At 38.6% G+C, this 25,016-nt stretch overlaps 1 protein-coding gene across 3 annotated transcripts in view; it reads left to right on the top strand.

Annotated features, from left to right (window-relative positions):
- Window positions 1–203: 203 nt before the first annotated feature.
- The window catches only part of LOC104146842 (ARF like GTPase 15), a 222,628-nt gene continuing 197,815 nt past the window's right edge, over window positions 204–25,016 (top strand). Inside the window, exons 1-3 of one of the 3 annotated variants that reach the window (XM_068928740.1) lie at window positions 336–352; window positions 12,931–13,022; window positions 13,662–13,718. In XM_068928740.1, the coding sequence (XP_068784841.1) occupies window positions 13,665–13,718 (54 nt within the window). In that variant the 5' untranslated portion in view covers window positions 336–352; window positions 12,931–13,022; window positions 13,662–13,664. Of the gene's footprint in view, window positions 353–10,957; window positions 10,974–12,930; window positions 13,023–13,661; window positions 13,719–25,016 lie in introns of those variants that run through there. The other 2 variants (XM_009679083.2, XM_068928741.1) reach the window with 2 other exon arrangements.

Raw genomic sequence — 25,016 nt, forward strand, 5'->3', positions numbered from 1 at the left:
GCGCCGCGCCCCGCCCGCCCGCCCGCCCGCGCGCAGGGCCGCTGCGACGCGGAGCGGAGCGGTGCGGGCAGCTCTGACAGCGCCGCCGAGGCAGCGCCGCACCCCCAGACCCGCCGGCGTCGCCGCGGCCCGCCCGCCCCGTGCCCCCTGCGGGCGGCGGCCGCCGAGCCTGCCCCCCGGGCCGCGCACCTTGCGCGGGCGGCCGGCGGCGGCGGCGAGCCCCCGCGGCGGCAGGAAGCGCCGCTCCCCCTCGCTGGGGCGCCGGGGACACAGCGCCGCGGTGGGCGGCGGCAGCCCCGCAGCGCTGCGCGGCGGCGCGGCGCCCGGCGCCGCCCGGTCCATGGATTACCTGGTAGGTCGCGGCGGCCCCGTCGGGCATCCGGGCGGGGGGCGCGGGGCGCGGCGGCGGAGGGCCGCCGAGGGGAGCGGCGGCGGGCGGCGGCCGGCGGCGGGCTATTAAAGGGCGATAAAGCAGCGCGGCTCTGCTAAAGGGTGCTGCAGCCCCGCTCATTTGGTTGCTATTAGGTTGCTAAAGTCATGACCCCGGTCGCGGTTTTTTTCCTAAATGCATTAACATAGGGTATGCTTGAATGAGCTAAACGGTAACCTTGGGCATGAGCCGTTCTGCACCCCAGCCGTGTGGTATTCAGGAGTAACGTTTATGGCTCTTTAATGGACATTGCCTTTATTCGCCTGCAAGAGATTGCATCGCAGGCGCGTACTTCAGGCTGGGGTCGTGCTTGGTGTTCAGGCTCACTAAAATACGGACGGCTACTGAGAAAATAAGCCCTGCGGCATTGCCAAGCATAAGTTCATGTTTTAACTTTAGCACAGTGCTTGCCTACCTGATCTTTTTAATATAAAATTGGGAGATTGTAGTGGGTACACCCCATGACTCAAGTTTTTTTTTTTTTTTGAACACTAGTTTATAAGGTGTGCCCTTTCTTACTTTGTGCAGTGTTGCGAAGGGTAAGCTAGGTCAAGAAGCCTGCCTTTTCTGCTCTCTCATCCCTCTTCAATATTAGTGCAACCAGTCAGAAAGTATTTGGAGTCAGAAACTAGAATCAGCCTTTTTGTTGTTTTCACGTGAGGCACGTATGGCTGTAGGCTTTCAAGAGAGGCTCACTGACCAGTCAACAAAATCTCTGGGGATGCTCTTTCTAGAGACTTGTGTTGTGGGTTTACCATATTGAGGTGAGAGCTGTGTGCAATGGCTGACTTTTCCTTCTCTGATGATGAAATCAGCGAAGTCAGAAATGATTAAATATTTATTTAAACATTATTCTTGTGTGGGCATAGCTTAGACTTATTTTTGGGGACGTTCTCCTTATATCAAAAAAGTCTGTTTGGCTTTCCTTCCTGAGAGAGTCAGTCAGTCCTATGTGGCTGAGATGGCAGGTAAACTTCTCTTTAAGAACTTAGTTAATGAAATACTCATAATAAACTTGCTATGTGCTAAGTGCAGCGTCTTGAGAGCCTGGAGCTGTTCCTTAGATTTTTTTCCTTTATAAACTGATATCCAGATGAAACTGGCAATCTTGTGTACTTCTTGAAATGCTTGCATTAACCTTTGACTGCTACAGGCAATTGTATTGAAGGCCAACCAGTAGGAGAACAATAAATTTAATAACCCTTGAAAACTGAGGGCATGTTTTCATATTAACTAATGGGAGAGTTTAAATATTTCTGCTTTTTTAAGATTCTTTTTGTCCTTTCTTACTCCTTGACCCTTTTTATCTTGCTCCTTTTCTTACCCCTTTTACTTATTACTTTGTCTTTTTGTCTTACTCCTTTTTTTTCTTACTTTCCTTACTCTTACTCCTTTGCTCTTTCCTGTTTTTCAGCCACCTTTTGTGTAATCTCTAAAACTGTTAATCTTCAGCACAACAATATCTTGAGTGTTCTTGTATTTTTTTAATGTTTCTATTTTATCTGTGAATGTCTTTGAAATGAGACTTCCCCAAGACCTAACCTATCTCACAGTGCATGTTATACATACAGTGCTGTATGAACCATGAAGGCATCTTATCATGTGGAGGTTGCTACAAATCAGCCAAGCTAATTTTTATAAATGATGAAAGCAAGGAGTTGGGGGTTACGGCTCAAAAAGGATGCTGGTCTACTGAAGCTCTGGGGCAAGCCAGAATGCCTTTATTTGTTACAGGCCGCCATTTCTTACAAGGAAGAACATACTTGTTACACTGTAGAATGAATTCTTTGATTTTGGGAACGCTTGTTGCATCTGGCATAAACTCTTTTATGCCAAAGGAAAAGGAAAAAAAAAGTAAAAGTTTTAATTTTTTGCATCTGGGTATATGAAAATAACTTCTGTTTGCAGGTCAAGTCAAGTATGTTCTCTTGCATTTGTACAGAGGTCTTCCAGTCCTCATGTCCACATGAGTTTGGTCCTCCTTCTCTTTTCTCTGTTAATGGTAATAAATGAAATGACTCTCTTTGGTGAAGGACAATCAGTTCAGGCATCTTAGAAAATGCTCTCACAAAATAAATAAATAAATTGAGAAGTTAGGCAAGTTGTTTTCTACACCCCATTTGCAGCCTGGAGGATGAAACTGTTGACAGTTTGCCATAGAATAAAGATGGGCCTGCTGTTACTGATGCAAGACTGGCATGCTATAGTATGAATGTTAACCTGTAGATGCAGAACAACCACCTCCTTATTTTCATAAGAGCAGTAGCAAAAAGGGGTGTACATTAAGGAAGTATTATGTTTCTAAGTCTTAGGCATTTATGCTGGGATCTTTCACCTAGGTAGGCTTCAAAGCCTGAGTAGGCATCCCTTTACTGGTTGCTCACATTGAGCATCTGTGTGGCAGCCTGGAGGCAGTGAGGTTTTCTCCTCTGCTTTTAATGTGAAGCAGCTAGTGGGGCAAAGGATGTGGTTGTTCCTGGCTGCAGTAGTGCCTTGCCAGAGCTTTACCTAAAGTTTTAATTAGTGGTGAGGCAAAATGAGTGAGTTCGGTGGAAGAAGGCTAGAGTAACTGTGGGGAGGTATGCTGCAACACAGAGTTGCTCCTTCTCTGGATGGAGTCTGCCCTTGACAGTCTCTTCCCAGACTCTCACAGGAGGGTTCTTCTCCTGATATCTTGGCGCTATGCATCTTGGAGCTCCTTTTAAGCATAAAGGGTTACAGTGAAAATGTCAGTGTATTGGCTATTATATTTTTTAGACAGACTCTCTCTTCTCCTTTAAGGAGCCAATCCCGAGAAATGCTGCACATTTGCAGCACTTGTGAATATCAGTGGGATGTTCAAGATGTTCAAAACCTGCTCAAAGCCAAGTCAGTTGGAGCCAACTTAGACTGTGGTCTGTGTTCCTAAAGTTGATCTATTAGGACAGATATACAGAACCTATACACAACCTCTCCTACTCCCTTGTGATCCATGACTTATGGCTAAGGCCTTTTGATCTTTGAAATATTAGCACTAATTTTAGAGTACCTTCAGTGGTGTTATGGTCCGATTTTGCATCGTAATACAACGGTAGAAGTGGTCTCTGTATCTTGAATAACTAGAAGAGGCTTTTCAGCCTGATCGTAGCTTTATTTTTGTACTGATATAGCTACTTACAGTGCTAAGTGCATGGTGGGTGTTTTTCTTTAACAGCATAGCGAAACCTGTTTTAGCCTCTAGAAAAGATTCTAACTGTATTCATAAAGAGGCACCTTTTACTCATAGCTTATTCCCCTTCCTATATTGAACTCCTTTAAAATATACTATGCTAACATAGCTATCTGAATATAGGGTAGTATGGTTTTTGAGAACATAATCCTGTGGTGTATCTGCAACAATCTTCTGCTTCTTTCTGTCTGCATTGTATCTGGAAGGATTATAGTGTATGTATATGGACTTGCACTGGCTGGCCTATGTTCAGTAGACTATGCTTAATTTAAGAAATTACGGCATGATACATCTTGTGAAGAGCATGGCACGTGACCAGTCTTACAGTTTTTACTTGGAAAACTTGTGGGGAAACAGTGACAGTACTTTGATTTCTATATGTGATACTTGCATTGCAGACTTTAAAGTGCTGAGTAGGCTTTCCCAATGATTTCTTCAGTGGCATCCTCTGCACTAGATAAGTATCTTACACTGAACAGCTGCATATATCATCAGTCTGATCTGTGTAGATCTGTTGGAAGGTACTTTAAAGGATGATGGAGAAATGTGAATCAGTGTCACGTCACAAAAAATGAAGAGATGAATCTGTATTGGCTTGAGAGTTTATACAAAATGAAATGGGTTACCAAATTTATTTTTATCTTTAGCCTTTTTAATATGCTAACATGTAACTTAAATTAACCTTAAATTGTACCGGATATTATATAGTGTCTTATTCACATATATAAAAGTTTCTTGGTCAAAACCCCAAGTAATCAGGAGTATATCTCAGCCTGAAGCTGAAGATAACACTTTTTTGCATGAACAACCTCATTAACTTTAGTGACACTTCTCATGCTCAAAGTTAAGCAGGAGCAAGCAAGTGTTGTGCAAGTGTTGCAAAGTCGAGAGATCACACGTCCTTCTTAGAGGAGTAGTATATTTGTTGCTTGGATTGGGATTGTTTTTATTTATTTATTTATTTTAGCTATAGTTTTGTATATTTATTAGCTGTTATGAACTATTTTATTTATGTATACTCGTACACAAGCTAAAATTCAGATGGATTATGAATAAATCAAACTAAACGTTCACATTTTACACTAATGGGCCTTTGATTTCCTCTTTATGGTCTTGATGCAAGTTCTCTATAGTCATTTCAGTTTTCTTGACTGGAGAAAGCTGCATATACCAAACTGATTTTTTTTTTTTGTTTTAAGGTAGATGCTAATAACAAGGGGGAAAAGTTTCTGAGCAACTTTTTTATCCTGGAAAACCTACTTTTAGGATCTTCCCTTTTATTTAATTGGACCCAAAGATGAGTTTGACTTAAAAAGTGGTAATAAGGATAGATCAAGGTGACTTAATTGTTCTGGTCTGTTTTGGATACTATCTTACCGTTACCATTGCCTGTTCCATTGTTTGGACTCTGAAGACCATGGCAAGTACTTATTTTTATGTTACAAGTGGCATTATCAAAGCATTTCCTCTTTCAAGGTTAGAATTTTTCTTCACTGAAGCTTCATAAACCAGTAGCTGTTGTTCCTTGAATAAGGGGAGATGGGGAAAATTCCACACAAGGAACTGTGTGCTTTTCCTTCCAGGTACGTATAGGTGTTCTATCAGTCACCCACAACATTAGCAACAAATGTGTGTGCAGTCTTGCCCTCTTACCATTTGATAAACTTCCTTCTCATCATATAATGATTATCTTTTTTTTTTTTTTTTTTTGATCAGTCATGTAGCTGTAAGGACTATCGGGCTGCTGATTAGGCACAAGGATGAGGGATCTGAAGGAAAGCAACCCACAGGTGTTAAATTGGTTAGTGTACAGGATGCCTGCATCTAGACTAGTGTATGGATCAGATGTGAACTTTGGAAGTGAATCTCAGTCATCCCTGTTTACTGTACCCAGGTTTGCATTGCGGAGTGGTCACAGATCACATGAACCCTTTTTTTAAGATTAAATCAGATTGGAAGATGCCTTCAACTAACAGGTAGTCAGCCTGCAGCATCAGATCAGAGCTAACTAACTTCAGGAATAAAATCCCTGAGGGTATGTAGTATGAATGCTTGGGCTTCAGTACCAGCTCCTGTTATGCTGTGCTACTAATGCAGTCGTTGCTATTGTAGACATAGTCAGGGTCGCCTTATCTGGAAGCGAGAATGCTGCTTTTTCGAAATACTTGCTGTGTCAGCATAGCAGCAAATGTAGAAAGACATTATAACAAATTTCGGAGACCCTAACCCAAAGCAGTTGTTGTAGATAGGTTCCTGTTGGTATTTCAGTGTAGCATTCAAATCTAAATCAACTGGGAACGGCAAATGGAATTACTTCTGGGAAACAATCTCCCCTGAATGAGCATGCTTAGATTTTAAGTAAGTATGGGAGTTTGAGAACCTGGTGTGGCTGAAGATCTGAAAGAGGGGTGCTGTTAAAAACAAATCTTCCTGCTTGGTAGAATCTACCTAGCCAGCGTTGCAGGGAGTATTTGCTGAATGAAAGATGTTATCAGCTGTGTAGAATGGGCAATAAAAATATTGGTGACTTAATGTAGTGGAACCTAATTGCCTGTCTGGAGGCAGATGAGTGAGTACAGGAGAAGCAGAATTCCTCTGCAGGAGATGATAAAAGTGAAACCTTGTATTAGCTCATCCTGCAATAGGAAGCATTATTGAATTCCCCAGGTAAACTTTTGATTCAAAGGTGGCTATTACAAACACTGAAACTTGATACAGCTTCCTGGGGAAAACAAAAGAATGCCTTAATGTGATTATAACTTCCAGGAGAAGGTTCTGTGAAATCACAGGAGTATTGCAACTCCAGAAATTTTGTCTTTTCAGATGCACACAGTGAAGGAACAAATGAATTGGCACTCTTAAAATTACTTTGCCTTTTCTGCGATGAGGGCTGCACTGGAATAGTAAATGTTATTACATTGAAAATGTGTTTCAGTTTCTGAAAATGTGCTAGTTGATTACTAATAGCCCTATTTATTCTTGTGAATTATTCCCAAGGTTCAATATGGGTTGGGCCCCATGGTGCTCTGCAGTATGCTGCTCCTAAATTCTTCTGTCAGAGCTTCTAGCTTGAGGCAGCATCGTGATGAATTTCACAAAGGGTTAGAAATGCAAGCTTTTAATAAGTGAGAAAATCTGCATCTGAAGGGCAGCATATTCCTCCTAATATTCAGTGCTGACTACTATTTTTAGTTTGTTTTCAGTATCATCAGCTCATGGTTTTTTTTTTGTTGGTTTTTTTAATACTGCCAGCTTGTGATGCTTATTCTCTTAAAACCTGCATGCTGAAGTTGTATGGTTATGTGAGGGTATCAGCTTTCACTTAACAGAAGAAGCGTTTTTAGGAACCTCATAGCCTCAAACTTAGAAGCATGAGTGTGGGCCCCTACAGCTATAAAGCCGTAAGGAAAAAATATAAGCAGTATTTAAAATCTTTTTATTGTTTGAGTGTTGACTTATAATACTTTGTGTGATAGTTTTGTGGTTTTTTTTTTTTTTAACTTTATGTGCAGCAAAGCTTTCTGAAATGCAAACGTCTGACTGTATAAAAGTCTTTGGGGACATAAATAGGAGGGTATTTGTAGTTGCATAAGCGATTGACTTATCTTCTACTGATTTCTTCAGAGTACAGAACTTTTCTTTTGGCTCACTGGCAGCCAAGTGGGGTGACTATATTAGTTGCCAACTCAAAGATGTAAGTAGCTTCCTGCTATCTGAGAAAGAGACACAAAGCAGGAAGTCTATCTGACAGGTCCTCTTGTGTTTAGACACAGTCCTGCCCTACAGCTTTGTGGCTTGTAAGAGCAAACAGCAGGAAGAATGTGAATGTTTATATAATGCTTTGTTTTGGTGGTGTAAGTTTTTTGGGAAGGAATAGAAGAAAAGTATTGTTTGCAGGACCATGTTAGCTTTTGGCATTGGAGAGTCGAGGGAAACAAGGTGGCATCTAAGAGCCAGGAGGAATTTTTGACATGGCTAAAGTGAGTCTGCATTTTTTTTTTAATTATGATTTGGAGTTTTTGTATGAAAGAAGCATCTGTTTTCTGCATTCTTAATAGTCTTTAGAGCATCTACTGCTCAATCTTTCATTATATGGTTTTGTTCCTAATAGGGATGCAAAAATTTGAGCAATTAAAAGTGAAATAATCTTTCTATAAACTGTCAGTGATTTGTAATAAATGAGAGTTGATAGTATTGCTGTGGCAATCAGTAAGAGGGAGAGGAGAATGCAGAGATTACAAGAGAATTTCACGCTCATATCTGGTGATATAAACTGTATACACTGTGGATGGGCTGATGCAGACAGAAGTTAAGAGTGCGTATTGAACCTGGGAAAAATTCATACTCCTTCTTTTGCTATTGGTGATAAAATGGCAGATGAAATTCAGTGATTAAATGCAAAGTTATATATATTTATAGTAGAAGGAATATGCCTTCTATAAAGAATATGCCTTCTATGCAGATGCATTGATAGACTCTAAAATACCAGCAGCGCTCAGGGTGAAAGAGAACCCTTACCTCACGACTTACATCTGTCAGCAAGACATCTAGAGTATAGAATGCTATTAGGAAAGAAAAAGAAGGAAAATGCCATTTTGATAGTGCTTATATGGAAGGAATAATCTTAAATGTCGCATTTCTGGTTGCATCATCTCGGACAGAATATTGTAAACTCAAAGAAGATGTAGAGAAGGATGATATGGAAATAAAAAGAAAACAATTGCTTTCATACGAGGAGGGATGAACTAATTGTAGCCCTTCAATGTGAAGGAGGAGCCAGCTGAATGGTGTGAGGAAAGGAATATTACAGAGGTCTGTGAAATCATGAAGAGAAAGTGAATAGACGAGAGTCATTTCTCCCAATGAAAGAACTGGATGGCACTTGTTGGCACATGAAATCATGGAAAAATTGCTTTTTCTCACCATTGTGGATCTCATTGTGCAGTAATGCTAGGGAGACCAAAATGAGCAGACCATGAATTTGTACAATTTCTCAGAAAACAGGTCCAACAGGGCGTATTAAATGTGAGGTTCAGGTGTGAATGCAGCCTTGTGGAGATCCTGAAGATGTGATTCCTGGAACCTATGAAGAGCGTATCAGTGAAGGATGGTTCCCTGTGTGTCCTGGTGCTTATGCTATGTGCTAAGCATCTCCATCCCTCCTTATGGAGAGAAAAGCAAGACCTAGTTCCAGAATAGGAGAGGTTTTGTGGTGTCCAGAACACTCCCCAACAGAACTGGATTGACTGTGCAGGAGTTGAGTCCTTGGATTCAGAGGGATTTAGGAAAATACTTTATCTGCTCCAGGAACGTATGGCTAAAGTATTCCTTCTGTCTGAAGGTGCTGCCCAGACATGTGAACAGAGGCTAGTGGCCTTCCAACGCTTGTATCCTAACTGATTTATGATTTTTAGATCTAAGGCTCCCAACACTGAGTGAACTTGAAACTGGACTGACAGTCAGTGTAGGGTGCAGAGTAATGACGTCTCTTCAACTAGGGCTTTATTCTTGCATAGAAACTTATTTAGTTTCAGGTTTCAGCAAGATAGGAAGAAAAAAGTCCCGACTTCTTAAGAAATGTCTATGTTGTTCTTGCAGCTATTATTTTTGTGTTGGCTAATCTGCATCTTTCACTGTATGAACCATTGCAGTCTTGGAAACTGTCATGGAAAACCATTCTAGTGAGAATATTGGCTGAAAGAGGGGAGAGCAGCATTGTTCTCTGGTGCACTCACTTGATTACTTTTTATGATGAGAAGAGAGTTCTTGGAACCGCGCCTATTTCCTGTTCAAATATCATTGGCTTTTCATCAGCATCAGGTTTCTGCTAGTCTCTAACCTCAGATTTCTTTCTGTAGTGATTACATACAGGAAGCCTGGTATTCTAAAAACCTAATTAGGCAGCATTAAAGGAGAATATGAAAATCTTCTGTATGTCTTTTATTCCTGAAGAACTGTATTAAAAGAAATTTCAGGAATTTAAATTGGAAATGTTATTAGCGTAATGTGCTACAGGGTTATGTCATCTTGCGCAGAAAGAGGAGTATTCAAGTTGCTACTTGGAATTCAGCACACAGGCTTCACAAACAGCAGTTGTGATCAAAGTTCCAGCCGCTTGCCTTGTAGTGTAGTTGTGTGTTCTTTCAGGTATTTACACGTTATTCTTAAACACGTGAGCTCTGAGAATTTTTCTGTTTTTTTACATACAGGTACCATAAAAATAGAATATTGTTTACATTTCTGTTGCTAATTTGATAGAGGTATGGAATTTTCACAATAGTTAGACACTGAAAAAGGAGAAGGGACGGAGAAAAAGCTTTTTTCTTGGAAGGTTTAGTGGGGTGGATCACTCTATAAATGGAAGACATCTGAATCTTTATCTTAGTAAAGCAGAACATGACCATAAAAAACCCTTTCCTTTTCTCATATTGCTTTCTGTGTTTTGTGGTCTTGGAACTGAATACTCCATAATTGATTGAGGATTATGGCAAGGCAAACTGGGGTCAAGATGAACTTTCCTGTTGGTTGGCAAAATGAGGCTACTAGCCCCTGCAGTTCTGTTAAGTATCAAGCCTTTTGTTTTCCTTCCAAGAAGCTAACTAAGATCCCCCTCGGTAGGGTCCTTTGCCCATCTAGGATCTTGAGACCAGTGTCCAATCAGTGATTTCAACTGTACGTGGTCAGTTGCAGAACACGCTGTAATTAGATTTGCTCTTTTATAAATATTATGGATAGGAACTTTATTTTGTATTTATTAAATAGAGATAGCTACTAGCACAATGAACTTGTGCATTGCAAACTAATGTGTGCCTGTGTCTCAGAGGTATGAGTGTTTTTCTGCAACACCGTATACTAAACCTTATTTTGTACTGATATGCAGAATTAGTGGAATGCTTGAAAAATGGACAGAATAAATGCTTGTGGTGAAGGAAAGGTTGCACAATTGCAATGCAGACATATATTTCCAAGCTATTATGAAGTCATATTTTCACAACATATAGTTAAAATAACTGAAGTTTTGGGAAAAAACGTAGCAATTGTTAGCCACAAGTTTAGTTTCCAGCTGGATAAATTAGTATTTGATATGACAGTTTGCCTAAGCAGAAGGCTGCATGTGGATAGGGATGCATGCTTATTTTGTTTGACTTATTTTTCATAGAAGCCAGTTAACATATTGGAAGTGAGAAAAAGACTCTTCAGGTTGAATAAGTCTTTTGCGGAGTTTAATTAAAGTATCTTTCCTAGTAATATTTGTAGATATATTTTTAAATGATTTTTTTTTCTTTTACTTTCATGCTTACCATGTAAAATTCTTTCAGAAAGCAAGACTAAACTGTAAGTAAATGAAACGCAAATTCTCCAAGAGTTATTTTGTGCTACACAACTGGGCAACAAAACGAGTTACAAAACTATAGTAGTGAAAGATTACAAATACCAGGAATAAGTGTCTTCATAGAGAAATCCGTATTGTGTATTGGGTGAAACCTGGGCAGTAAGGTTAATTTTCTTAATCTGACTTTCATTCCCCATTGCAGCAGTATATCATGTATATTCTAATTCTGTGATCAGAGTGATAGTCTATATGATAGCCTCTAATGATGTAATTATTTAAAATAATTCCTGGTACTTACTCATCAGCTATTTTCTCCAGTGATTAAACAGAAACAATGTGGGAGTTATGCCAATTTCTTGCCAATTTCTTGGCAAGAAATTCTTTTATGCGGGCGGGCGGGGGTGAATACAAGAGAGAAGCTAATAACAGCAGCACTGGAATTAATGAGCTTTTTTTTATGCTGGATTGCAGATAATAGGTATTGTCTTGGAGGCTTAGGGAAGGAGTTAGCTTAATATACATTGGGAAATGGATTGGAGAAGTGTTCACTGCTGCTGTATGTGATGGTAGGAAGATGAGATAATTTTAGAACTCCTTCCTGTAATAGCCTATTAGTTCAAAAACACTAACAGTAGCGAATCCGTCAGTGGGTGAGCAAGGTAACTAAGATGTAGCTCGCTCTGTTCTATTGAAGCAACGGTCCACAGGTATCCATTGTGGAATCTGAACTGCTACTTAGTTCTTTTATGAATAAAATATATCCAGTAAAGCCTGAATATATTAAATTTAAAAAGGAAAGCAATTTATAGTAGTGCACTTGGTTAGAATAAAAATGTGTATATATTGAGAAGCGATAGTGATATACTGCTGCTGCACGTTTACTTTGTTTGCAGTCAGAAATAATCTTTTACTTTGTATATAATGGTTGATCTGCCATCAACACAGAATCTGTCATGAAGAATACTGAAAATACAAATCAATGTACATGTCATCCTATGTTTAAATAGGGGCTTAAATTGCAGCAGACTCAGGTTAAACATTAGGAAACCTTCTAGCAGTAAGGATAATGAAGTACTGGACTGTATTGCTTGGGGAAGTCATCACTGGAACCTTTGGAACAAGGTACACAAATATTGTCAGGTTTAGTCTGGGTACAGTTTATACCCCCACTCCACCCCCACACTTTGGGTAAGAAAGGAGTTCTCAAAGTCAGTTCTACTGCTATTTTTCTATGGCTCTTTTTCTGTGGGAAAGTGGGAGCACAAGTCATGGGATTGGGTATTTGTTCTGAAAGCTGAAAAAAGACACATGTTGGCAGTTTAAATGACATTTTAAAGCAGCATTCCCTTATTGGTAATAATATCTTAGCTTGCTTCCAGTAAGGATGGAAAATCAATCACACTGAGGTTTGCTTTCAGGTTCTTGTGCTGCTCCTTTTTTGACATTCAGACAGTTGAGTGAGATTGCTTGTTTTAAATTTAAGTTATAGGAAAAAAAATGCAGCAACAGTTTTCTTGTTTTGTTTATTTGTTTTTAGTCATAGACTTCATAAGAGCTGCTCTCGTAACTTTTTAGATCAAAATTCCAATTAACTGGATAATTCACTTGAAAAATTCTGAGGCGTAGGAGTAGAAAGTAGAAGCAAAGAAAAATTGTTTCACGGATGCTGTTTGAAGCCTGTGGTAGCTAACGCTTCACATCATAAAGTATATGCGGATGATGTGTGAACTTGGTAAACATGGTAGAAACGTTCCACCTAGTTGCTTTAAACTCTTGCCCACAGTGAGAAAAAATTCCTCAATTACTGTCCTCAGTAAATCATTGAGCCTGATTTGTTATACTTGACAATATACCGAAAATGGCAGACTTAAAAAAGGTGTGTTTTGGTGGGAGGAGTTGGATTTGTGTTCTGACTACTTTATGCTGTTTAAAGAAAGTCTTTCTCATCTATTTCGTCAGAAATTCATAGTCCATCGTCAGCCTCTCTGGGTGACTGCCAGAAGACGTAGAATTGTGGCATCACAACAGATTGGAAGTTGAGCAAGTTCAGGGTAAAAACTTTTAATATAACTATTGACAGCTGCAAGACTAGATTAAATAAAATGTTCAGAACAGTAAAGAGTTCTGTTTTAAACATGAGAAATCTCGGGAAATTCAAGCAGTGTGACTTCAGAAATACAGAACATCAAGGTGTACACACCATTTTGCAATATGGAGGAAGAGAATTTGAATGATGTGAGGAGAGAAGAACATAAGGAGGCTTCCATGTTTAAATATTATGTGCCACTAAGAAGCCAAAAGGCACATTTAATCTGAGTATTAGGATGTCTCTTGCAGATTATCTTTAAACCAAAGTTGATGAAAATAAGTAGGACTGACAGCTTGTATGGAAAATGTTAATGTGGTATATGGGCATTTTGGGGAGCACTGAGTAATTTGAGGCCTGTAATGAAATATTGAATTAGTAAGTGCAGTGATGCTAGCAGCTGCTTCTATATGAAAGGTAGTAAGTAAATGAATAATGTGAATTTGTATGGCATTTTTCTTACCTTGCTTAGTACAGCTTTACAGCAAAAACAAAGTACTATACTATCAGGTGTTTATTTTGGGGGAGAGGGGAGAGATGGGAGAAAAACTCGAATTCTTAATAAGTAGAATTCTTGGTAATGTCTTTATTTTAATTTCTTTAGACTATGTCTGAATGTATCCAGCTCTCATTTGCTGTTTGTAGAATTGGCATTTATACGGTAAGCCAATGTTCTAACTAACTAAATAACTTTTGTTAGTGTTAATGCCATTTTAGTCAAAAGAAGTTGTTTAGGTTTTTGGGATCAGGATTAAACAATGCAGTTAGCAAGAGGGATTTATCATATTAGTTTACATAAACAGACTACAGCATGGTTTATCCTGTCAAAGCTTTACTAATACAAGGACAGAAAAAAGTGTTCTCCCCTCTAATTGAAAAACTGAAGAAAAAGTCAGCCAACTTCTTGTGATAAGGGCACTTGAAATTTCTGTGCATCAATCACTAAGAATTTTGGCCAGTATAATTACTGAAGGTTTTATATACATTTGCTTTTAAATATCCATGATGTTTGAGTAAAGTTGTACATTAAAACACATTACCAATATGCAGACATTGCTGTAACTTTGTCTGGAGTGCCTTGATGCTATTAAATGAAACCTTCCAAACTTCAATTAAGGTATATAAAAGAACTATGAAGGCTGCTTCAGAAACATGTGTCTTAAATATGCTTAGACTTAACAATTTTTTTTTTAACCTTCTTCCCCACTGCTGCTCATATTAATGATGAAAATGGATAGATGAATGGGTGTTTTGCAGAGGCTCTTAGATCAAGCTCTGCTTAGTGTTTCATACACTATAGCTCAGATTATTTCAAATCTTGGAGCTCTTGGAGTGGGAGTGCTGCTCCCACTGTTATACCTTTCAAGAAACCTAGTGTATACTCTTTTTGACAATATCACCTAGTAGAATGGAAAATGGTATGTGAATTCCAAACACCTGTGATGAGGACAATACAACACCAGAATCCCAAAGCTTAAAACTTGCTTTGGTTTTTAGAATTGAGTTCTAGGCAAGATTTAATACCTGCATGAGGTTGTTACGATATTTGCCCATGTTCTGTTGCCAGCAGCTAAACATCTTGCAAAAATATAGATCTTAACAAATTTGGATAGTATGGACAAAATCCTTAAAAAGGAAATTGCTACTTGCAAAGTCAAAAGCATGTTTTCCTGTGGTATTTAACTTCCTTAGTAAAGCTTTTTCTCTCTAAATTCCTATGTGATATGAGCATGCTTATCTTAAAGGATCAGAGAAGGTTGCAGTATGAGGTTTTAAGGGCTGCAAGGTATGCAAACCATCTGCTAGCTCTCTAAAAGTCTGTATTAATATGCCAAAATTGATTTGAAGATATTCAAGTGTGTATCTGTGTATATTGCAGAATCGGGTGAAATGTGTATAAGCAGGTATGCTGTATGGCAAAATACTTCCTCTGTCAGTGATTTATTTTAAACTAAAATAGAACCAATTATTATGTTGTTTATATTGCATTTCACTGTTAAGTTGTGATAGCTGCAGTTGTAGTGATGGCTGGGTGATTGACGTCTGGCTGTGCCCTGTTGGGTAGCGTTATCTTTAATTTCATCAAGCAGTTTTAATTACAAAATATGAAGAGCTAGCTTTATTCATGGAAGTAATGAGAGGAACTAATTTCCCTGGCTGCTGAGACTACGATGGAGGAACCGGAGAGGAGGCTGATGAACAGACTTAAGAGCATTCAGAGATACGCTGTGGTGGTAACAGTGTGAGGAGAAGACCTACATCGCATATCAAGTGGACGTGAATGCTCAAATAGTTGTTTTGGGAAGTGTTGGATTGCAAGAGTACTTTCCTATATAGAAATGTCTGTCATTAGAAAGCAGGTTTCCAATGATCTGATTGGAGAGTGGGTTTGAACAGGTTTGGTATCAGCTGAGGGAGAGGCCTGCTAAAGTGGGCGCTATGAGGAAATGAAGTGCAGTAGTTGCCCTCTGCACGCTCTGTCCTGCTGTTTCTCAGTCCTGTAAAGAGTCTCTTGTCCCTGAATTTGCCACTTAGCTATGCGGCAGTCTGGCAGCTAGCAAGCATAGCGTTCCGTATTGATGGTCAAGAAACAAACCTCAAAACTCCAACACACATTCCCCATTTAATCAGTTCCGCCATATCTTGTATCATGTGCTTTCTACTGTATGCTATTTTTCAGTTTTAAGTGTTTTTTTTTTTAAATTTATTTTATCCAAAAGGTAAGCAGTCTCTGAAGTGCTAGTCTTTAGCAGCACTAGGTATTCAATTTGTGCTGTATTGTTTGGATGCTTCCTGTTCTGCATATCCTCATTGCACAGCAGCCGCAAGTATCTTGCATAGACTTTGTTAGTTCTTTGGACTACAGAAATCTCAATTGTTAGTTTGTTATCAAGCTGCTTATCAGTAACACTCAAGCACCCATTACTTTAGCTGCACTGTTGTGTTAAATAGGCTTCCTGTTTTTCAGGCCTGTGTGGACTATAAGGTGGAAGAAGGGTTTATATAGATACCTGTGGCAAAAGAGCCTGGACCACCATCTGCTACCTCTTTCACTGGCTAATATCTTACCATGCCTAAGACTAGAAAGGTTCATTGTCTTGAGCTGGGAAAAACAGAAGTCTTTAAGACTGAGAAAAGAGATGTGCTACCCATTTGAGGGGATAAAACCAGATGAGGTTATCTGGAAGCATATCCCCAAGTCAAGAGGGAAGTAGAAAAGTAGAGGTGGTTAGTATAAAAACTGCATAGGTATTTTTAAGGATCTGAAGCTGAACTATGTATATCCTAACAGTGAAAACGCTGTCATAAACCTAAATAGAAACTTTTGGGATTTAAAAAAAAAAAAAAATCCATTTCCTGTGTCTCTGTTACACAGCTAGTGCCTTCTGGCAGAAATACCATCCTTCTCATACTGATTATTTCTGCTGCTTCTACCCTACTAGTGTCCGAGTAAGATGTATCAATTTGTCTGAAATATGGGAAAAGGTGGAGAAATCACTACTTTAGTGTGCTTGGTCATGGAGGTTGCAAGCATGTGAGAACGCATAGCAAGGCTCGACAGGAGATTTTGCTGTTATCATTAACTTCTTTTTTTTGTTCCTAATTTAACTCTTTTTTTTTTTTTCTTTTCCTACTAGCTTAAAGTAATAATGAAATAACAGTGGAGAGTTTAACGTATGTGAACTTCAGAGGAAAAATAATCTGAAGTTTGTTGTCTTTCTTGTAAGACAGTTTTGTCAATGAGGTATTTGCTAGTTTTATAGCAATTCAGGACTCCACCTCCAAAATATCGTGCGTGGTTATATGCTAACACATCTCTGGAAAGTTCTCTGATGCTCTGTATTAGGATTTCAGAATTTTTTCTTCTAAACTATTTGCATATAGTAATAAGCCTTTGTGAGGTAGGGTAATCTCTGTAATACCCATCCCCCAAATGTGACTTCAGGAGTAAGCAGAAAGACTAGTAACTTTTGTCTTGCTTATTCTTTTGGTAGGCAGGCTGTTAAAGCAAGGACAGAAGCTGCTGCAGCGGTAAGAACCATGCAGAAAAACTAGGGAGGCCTAGTGGAAGTATGCGTTCTTGGCTGGTTTGCATTAAGAAGAAAAATTATGGGGAAAAAGCATTTTCCCATGTCAAGAAATTAGAAAGTAACTGTTTTCCTTGATCAATGTATAGCATCAATAGCTAGATAGACAACCGTAAAACACTTCTGTGAAAACAAAACAGTATGGACTACAAAAAAACCCTCTGTATAGCTTTCTACTTAAATGCTGGGTATAGCAAAACTAATGCCCTCTAGCAGCATTGCATTGATGTTGGCATCTTCTTCCTGAAAGTGATGAGTAATGAATATTTGGTATGAGCAGATGCTTGGCTTGAATTTGCACAATGAGATGGAGAAGTAAATGATGTATTTAAAAGCTGTACTTATTACAGTTTATATTTTGTAAGTATAGTGAATGATGCAAATGTGTGCTTTTAGTTCTCTGGTTTACTTTGGATTAACTTACATTTGTCTTTGTTTATAATGATAAATTCGTGTTTTAAATTGGTTTGACTGGAAACAGCTGGTGTGCTAAGGAATTTATCTAATGTTAGGACAAAATGGAATTAACGTTTATTCATGGAGCGTTAGAGGGGAAGCTCTTAAGAGAAGCCAGTTAAGGTGGTAACTAAAGGTTATCATGGGTTAGAAGGTAATCGTGGGAGCAAATTTGGAAAGGTTCAGGAGCAAGCTTGTGACTTACAGTATGGAAAGCTTCCTGTGAGACTGTCCCATCCCTGTCGTGGTTTCCTATTGGAAAATGCAAAGTTAAAGTAATAACAGAGCTCATATAGCATATCCTGTCTACTCCTCCCTTTCCCATGTCGTGTCCTTGACATGAGCAGCAAAACAAAGGCACAAAAAGGCAGCAGGAAAAATCCTTTTATGCACCACCCTTTGGGAAATGTGGACAGTTCCATTCATAAACACTGTTGATAGTATCTGAGTAGACTGCTAGAAAGGTACAAATGTTTTTGACTTCCAGCCTTAAATAAAATGCTCTTGCTATGCCCAAACTCTTGCCAGTGACCTGTGTCTGATGACATGGTGGTAGGAAATCACTCTTGTCCGCCTGGCGCTAGAAAGTATGCGTTTTACTTTCTTTGCAGTGTTCAGTTTGCTGCTGCCAATGTGGAGCTGAGCTGTGTGTGTGCATGCTTTTTTGTGTGGTGGTGGTGTGATGTTTTGGTGTTTTTTTTTTTTTTTCTCCCCTCGAGACCAACCTAAATAGTAGAATGGACAGGAGTAAATGTTTTGATACATAGGAACACTTAAATATATTATGGATTTTCAGGTGTAAACTTTCCCTTATACTTTTCTGAAAGGAAGAAAGAATTGTGACCTTTTTCAAATGGAGGAAATTAAGACAGGTGAAGTGGGAAATCATCAAGGCTGGGCTAGGAATGAGGATGAGAACCCAATTCCCTCCCCTTTCTCTCCATAGTTTATTACAAGTAAACTGTATTTGATTTGCTGAGCAGCCTCTCCCTGTGGCCAGAGCTCACCTTATCTGCTCAAGAGCTCAGCAACTTGGCCCAACTAATGCTGGTGCAACAGCGTTGCTTCCCTGAGCTATTAACTGATATACTTACAAACCTCTGACAACTAGTAATGGATTTATTGGGAAATGTATGGTTTACCAAATTAGTCAGCCTGTTAATTTTTGTCAGAATGAAGTGTTGTCTGTTTGACAACCTTGCAGACTGGAATAGAGCTCTGTGGTGAACCAGGGGAATTACAACCTCAGACTCCGTTTCATCTGAGTAGTCTCTGCTTTGCAGAGTCCCGCACTGTTCAAGGTCTCCTTCTCTAGAAAGCTCTGGCATTGTTCCATGGATCATTAACTTTAGGCAGGACTAGGAAAAAAGCCCAGATCCTTAATACAAGAGTCTCAAATCTGTTCTCAGGCAAATTGCCATTCAGTTTGTATTTATCAAGGCCATGTGCTAGTTATCCTGTACGTAAACACTGTTTTGCGTCGTCTTTTTGGAAAACAAGATTCCTCATCTGCAGTGTTGCTCTCTTTCCAGAAAGCAGTTGTGTAATGTATTGGCAAAATGTCATCTTTTGCCTACAGTGGCTGGTCCACGTGTAAGATGAAGTACTCCTATAAGCTCAAGAGGTTCAGGTTCAAAGAAGTTCAGGTTCAAATTAAATTTTTCCAATGGCCTTTATTGAGCATCCCTTTGGTATAATTTGCAAAGTAGCCTCTCCAATTATAAAAGTGGAAAATAATTCTTTTGAATGGATGATAGATTTAAAATGTGAATTGTAAATACATAGGAAAGCATAGGTGTTTAACATCCTAATTATCTATCTCTTACTGAAAACATAAAATGCTTGAAGTCTGAGCTATCCTGTGGACTCTGAAAGATAGGAGTGGGGCACATGCACGTTGAATTGCTAATTGGGAAGTGTACAAATGCAGTGATTTGCTATATCCTTTGGAGTATATATAAAGGGAAAAAGACTAGAAATGGCTTTTCAACAGAAGTGGCTTTTAAACAGAAGTTTAGAGGCCCAGTGTAAGTTGGGACTCCGTATTGGTGCTACGACAAGCTGAATACTTGCAGATAGGGAACGTATCAAACCAGCAGTGTGTGTGGAAACCATGCAAATTCTGTGCCATGTTTATTTCTTGCCTGCACATGGAAGGCAAGGCAGGATTTGTTTTGAAGAAGTTGAATTAATATAGGTCAAAAGATAATGGACTGACAAAGGGAAGGTGGAATGAAAATACAGAATAGAAGCTGACAAACTCTTGATCACTGACATCAAGCTTTGTGTTTCAGATGCTTTTGCTTTGCTGCTTATCAGAATTATGCTATATTTATTTCCTGATTATTGTCTCTTGAATTTATTGGTTACGGTAGAGAATGAATCTACCAAGAAAGAGGGTCCCAGAAGCAGTTTGGGTTGTGTCGCTCTGGAACGTCAGAGGGAAATCGTTTGGTTTGAAAGGTTCTGAAATGCTTTTCACTGCAACATATCTCTTGACTTTGAACAAGAAGGTAATTCCAAAAGAAAAAGTAGTGGGAAAATGCACTCCTCTATATACCAGTTTAAAAAGCAGAGACTGAAGTAGCATGAGAATACCAAATGTTCGACTTCTGCCTTTCAGGCCAGAATAACATGGAAGTCATAGAAGGGAGTTCTAAATCCAGAAACTCTCAGAGGAAAGAATCAGAAGTTATTCTCCCCTCCTCCCCCCCCCCCCCCCAAAAAAAAAAAAAAAAAAAGTGTATCCTGTGAGCTATGCTGAGCTAGTAGAAATGTGAGGCTCTGGGACTACCTGATAATGACCAAGAAAACCACAATAAAAGAAACTGATGTTTTAGGTGTGTATTCTGCAGAGCCTGTAATGTAATGTGACTTAACCTTATGTAAACTACTATCTTCTATTAATAACGTAGTCAGCACGTAAAATCTTGGTAATAGGAAGTAAATCAGCTTCAGATGGAAATGATAGCAGTGATTGCTAGCATAATTTTTTGAGCTGGTTACCAGAACAGTCTGAGTGCTTCTTGCAGGATTCCAACATGTCAGATTTCTCACTCATCTACTTGACTATCAAAGAGATGTATAAACTGTTTCCTGGGGTTACTTTGAAAATAAATGTTACTGTCATCCCAGTTTTCCATCCTCACCCTCATTGCTTTAAGTGTTTGCGTGTCACTGAATAAAGCTCCTAGGAAGAATGAAGTCTGAATATGTTTGGAAGCAGCTGTAGAACTCTTCGTAACGCTTTTATTGTTTTTGTCAGTGTGTGTTCCTGAATCTTGCAGCTAGCAGCTTAACTTTCAGACTACATGATAAGAGCTTTATAACAATGTAAACGGGTGTAAAGTGCGAGCAATTTAATGTTGATATTCTGTTAGCAAGTTCTATACAAAGTTTGGAAGAGAGTAGTAGTTCTGAATCATGGTGCTTTGCCTTGTAACCCGCTGCATGTGCTCAATTCATTGACATCTGTGCACTTGAATTCTGACATTTAATTAGCCATATGCCATTTTTACTGTTAAGATTAGAATATAATTATGTTGCAGAAATATGTTGCAATTCCAAATTTGTTTGTGAATTTTAGCATGAGATTGAGAAAAAGATAGGCTTCTTTGTAGGAGCTAGGGATTTTCAAAATACTGTGCTGTCGTATAGGAAGCTCTTCCCTGACAAGGGGAGATGTTAGTACGTTTCTGTTTCCTGAATAGTAATGCAAAAATACCATTGGGTTTCATGTTGCCACTTTCCTGTCCTTTTTTTGGCGTCTTTCAAGCTATGACTTCTTTAGGTGACATGGGTGTTGGCCAGGTGCACTAATGTCTCTCCCCACCTGGCATGCAGTTCTAATCCAAGTAACCACTTTTTCCATAGGTGCCAAGTGTGATAAGCCTGTATTTCCAGCATTCAGGCTTTTGTACTTTTGATCAGCTGTTCCCTTCACTGCTAGAATACTTTTGCTAAAACCACTTCTGTTATATTTCAGTGTGTATATTGTCTGCTTACCCTAACAGCTGCTGCCAGGAGGATCTTCTGCTCTTAGCAAGGGAAAATAATTCAGTGTAGAGCTGAATAGAGCCAAATTGTAGAGCCAAAACTTAGTCTGTGCGTATATATACACATACAGATGTGTGTGCATACACACAGACATATGCATCTATAAAACTCAGTATTACATGTTCAGTCTGAACAGGTCTTTCATGCAGGTCTTTGTGTTGCTGTTTAAGTATTGGGCATTTATTCTTTAGCTCTTAAACTGACTTCTCTTACTTTGTGAGGGATATATTTGTATTTTGTACTGAAAATGGATTCCTTATTTGAAAAGCTTGATATAGTTGTTTGGAGCGTTGCAGGAATTACTTGGTTACAAAAAAAGGTCTTTCTACAGATAGCTTTTCTGTGACTGTTTTGGGATTGCCTCCCTTCTTAAAGGAGGTCTTAACTGAGAAAAGAGAATGGATTAATGTGGTGCTGTTGGAAATGCAAGACTTCATTGCGTGGATTGGTAAGGTATAAGAAGCCTCAGGGATAGAGAGCCTGCCTTGATACACAAATGATTTGTTTTTCATATTCACACAAAGTCATAACAAATAGGGCTGAAAGGAGTGAGAGTCATCTAGTTCATCCCTGGCTCTGAAGCAGGATGAGCCATTGCCAAACCAGCTCTGACCAGATTCTTATTTAAAAAAAAAAAAAAAAAACCTACTAGCAAATTCCCTAATCTTTTCTGGTGATCTCTTCCTGAGCTCAGCTATACTCTTTTACACACAGTTTTTCTAAGGTCTAACTTAAATCTCATGTTAATCTCTTGCTGCAGTTTAAGTTCTTCTTTGTCTTGCACCTTGCAAACAGGGAGAAAAGTCTGTTCCTTTGTTTTAATTTGTAGAAATCTGGAAAAGTATGTGATAACCAATTTTAGCTGATGGGTCGTTCTGGACAGAATCCCAAATTTAGAACCAGATTGAGGAGTATGTTCTATTTTGCAGGTTAGACTTGAGAGATGGAACTATGTAGATGCCATTTGTTGTTCTGTCTTAATTGCCTTCTAAAACAAGGATCAAAAGCAGCCTATTGTTTTCATGCTGAACATACCAAATTGCCTGATGAACATTTATGGAGTATACAATCTCCTATCCAGGGTGCCTGGAAATAATCTTAGAAGATGAGCCCAACCAATGTTAACATCTGTTTTTATTGGGCAATAGTAACAACATAAATATGCCTGAATGTTCCTAAAACAGTGAATGAAACTGAAACAGCCTTTTTTTTTCTTTCTTTTTTCCCCCCCATTCCTCTCTTTCTTAAGAGACTTACCTGTTATGAGCCAGCACCTGCTCAGTAGCAGTTAGGAAGATGTCACAACAAAAAAAATCTCATAAGATTCTGTATGGTTTGAATAAAAGTATGTTACAGTGCCTCCCTCGTTGGATGGTCCTTGGTTAACAGCAATAAAGAACTTTAAGTGATATGAAACCTACTAGACCTGAGACCTCAACTTCTTGAATTACTTATAAATGCATCCATTAACTAACTGCACACAGCTGTTTGCAAAGATCTTTTACAGAGAGAACTCATTCTACTTCTGATTTAACAATAAGGAAGTTGTTATGGAAAACTTGGAAATCTGTATGTAGAGTTGAGTCTATATATATGAATTTTATGGAATGTGATGCTGTTTCTATCTATGAGTAAAAATTAGTAAGCTTAAACAACTTGTAAATTTGATTCATATTCTATTTGCATGCTACCAAAAGCCACTGACTGGCTGTTAGCTCTAGGACTCTTTTTACTTGATTGAGGGCAACCTATCAAGTTGAATTTATAGCTTAGTAGAAGACTAGAGAGGGTCAGGTTAATTCATTTTTTAATGTATAAGCATTAATGTGCTTATGGCATTTGGGCTGTAAATCTAAATGATTAGTGTTTATTCAGATGTTTGTTGCTACATAGAAAACGAATTAAACAGTTTATAGTATAGCTGTATGTGAGGGAGTAAACAAAGTACGGATTTCAAACCTATTAAGGTGGCTGCTTTTCTGCTTACTGTTATTTGCAAATTTCTGTTTAGACTAATCTGCAGTCTTAGAAGTTTCTCTCCTGTCTCAATTATTTGCTCTGGAGTCTATCCAAAAAGCACTTCAGTAGTTTCTCATAGATTTTAGAAATCTGCATTCCGATCGGAAGAAAAAAAATACTAACTTGGCTTGATCAATATTAACAAATCTTCATCTAGAAACTGTTAATAAGTTTATATGATAAGTGAATATACATGCCTTCAGTAACCATAGACTGTACACTAAGAATCAGGCAAGACCATCAGAATACCAAGGTACTGTGAAAATATGAATAATTCCAAGGGTAAGTTTTATCTTAAAGAGTAGTTAGGTGCATAGTTTGAGGGACAAGTTGATCTCAGTGGTTCTCAAAATAGTAATTACATTTGGCTGCAGCTTTCAGTAAAGCTATGTTGCTCTGTGATAAAGTTGAGAGATGGCAGTCAAAAGAGGATATGTATTTAAACCAAACTAAATACGTGCTTTAACACTTGTGAAATAGATGACTATGGGATACTTAAGTATATTTATTTTGATTTTGCTGGCAACTACAAAGTTGATGTAATATGCAGATTCTGATTATGTTGACAGAAAGGAAAGCATGAAGTAAAACTTTCAGCTACAAGTCATGGATATTGAAGGATATATGAATATAAAAGGCTTTCTACAAAAAATCTTCTGTTAATGTTTAGATGTTATGCTCCAGATGTTACTTGATCTTCAGACAGTTCTTGCTGTCTTTCAAAATTCTTTTTTTTCCATGAAAATTAGTAATAAATGTTGGTTTAAAAATAAATAGCACTTTTTAGGATTTCTTTCTTAATTTAGGGTTTAATGGTCCTACCTATCAATTGAATTTGAATTAGTAGAAATTAAAAAAAACTCTTAAAAATTTAAATAATAGTTTTCCCTGAAGGATAGTCTTTCGACTTCCCTCACTGCATTTTGGGTTGCTCCTATGAGATGAAGAGAATCAAATACCAGTTGTCATCAAGGAACAAGATTCTCATTGCCATCATTATCAAGACAGCATAGCCGAGCGATGTCAAATCCAGCTGGTTTAGTATGTTTTAAGAGAAGGGACTGTGCAGGTTTATATAGGAACTCCTGACTTGAAAATGCTTATATGCAGTTCCTGAACAAAGGTTCCAAACTATTGTATGTGGGGGAATTAATGTTTGAGTACTGCATTTTGCTGGAAAGTTAATATTAATTCCCTTGTTTAAAGAAAAGCCAAACAACCAGAAGTGGAATGAAGATGAAGAGCAAGGAGAAGAAGTGGCAAGTTCTTCAAGAAGAAAGAAAATTATGTAGTTTTTTGCTCACATGATGGAAGTGTGGAATGAATGCTCAAAAGAGTGT

The sequence above is a fragment of the Struthio camelus genome, chromosome Z, assembly GCF_040807025.1.
Source record: "Struthio camelus isolate bStrCam1 chromosome Z, bStrCam1.hap1, whole genome shotgun sequence".
NCBI classification, from domain to species: Eukaryota; Metazoa; Chordata; class Aves; order Struthioniformes; family Struthionidae; genus Struthio; species Struthio camelus.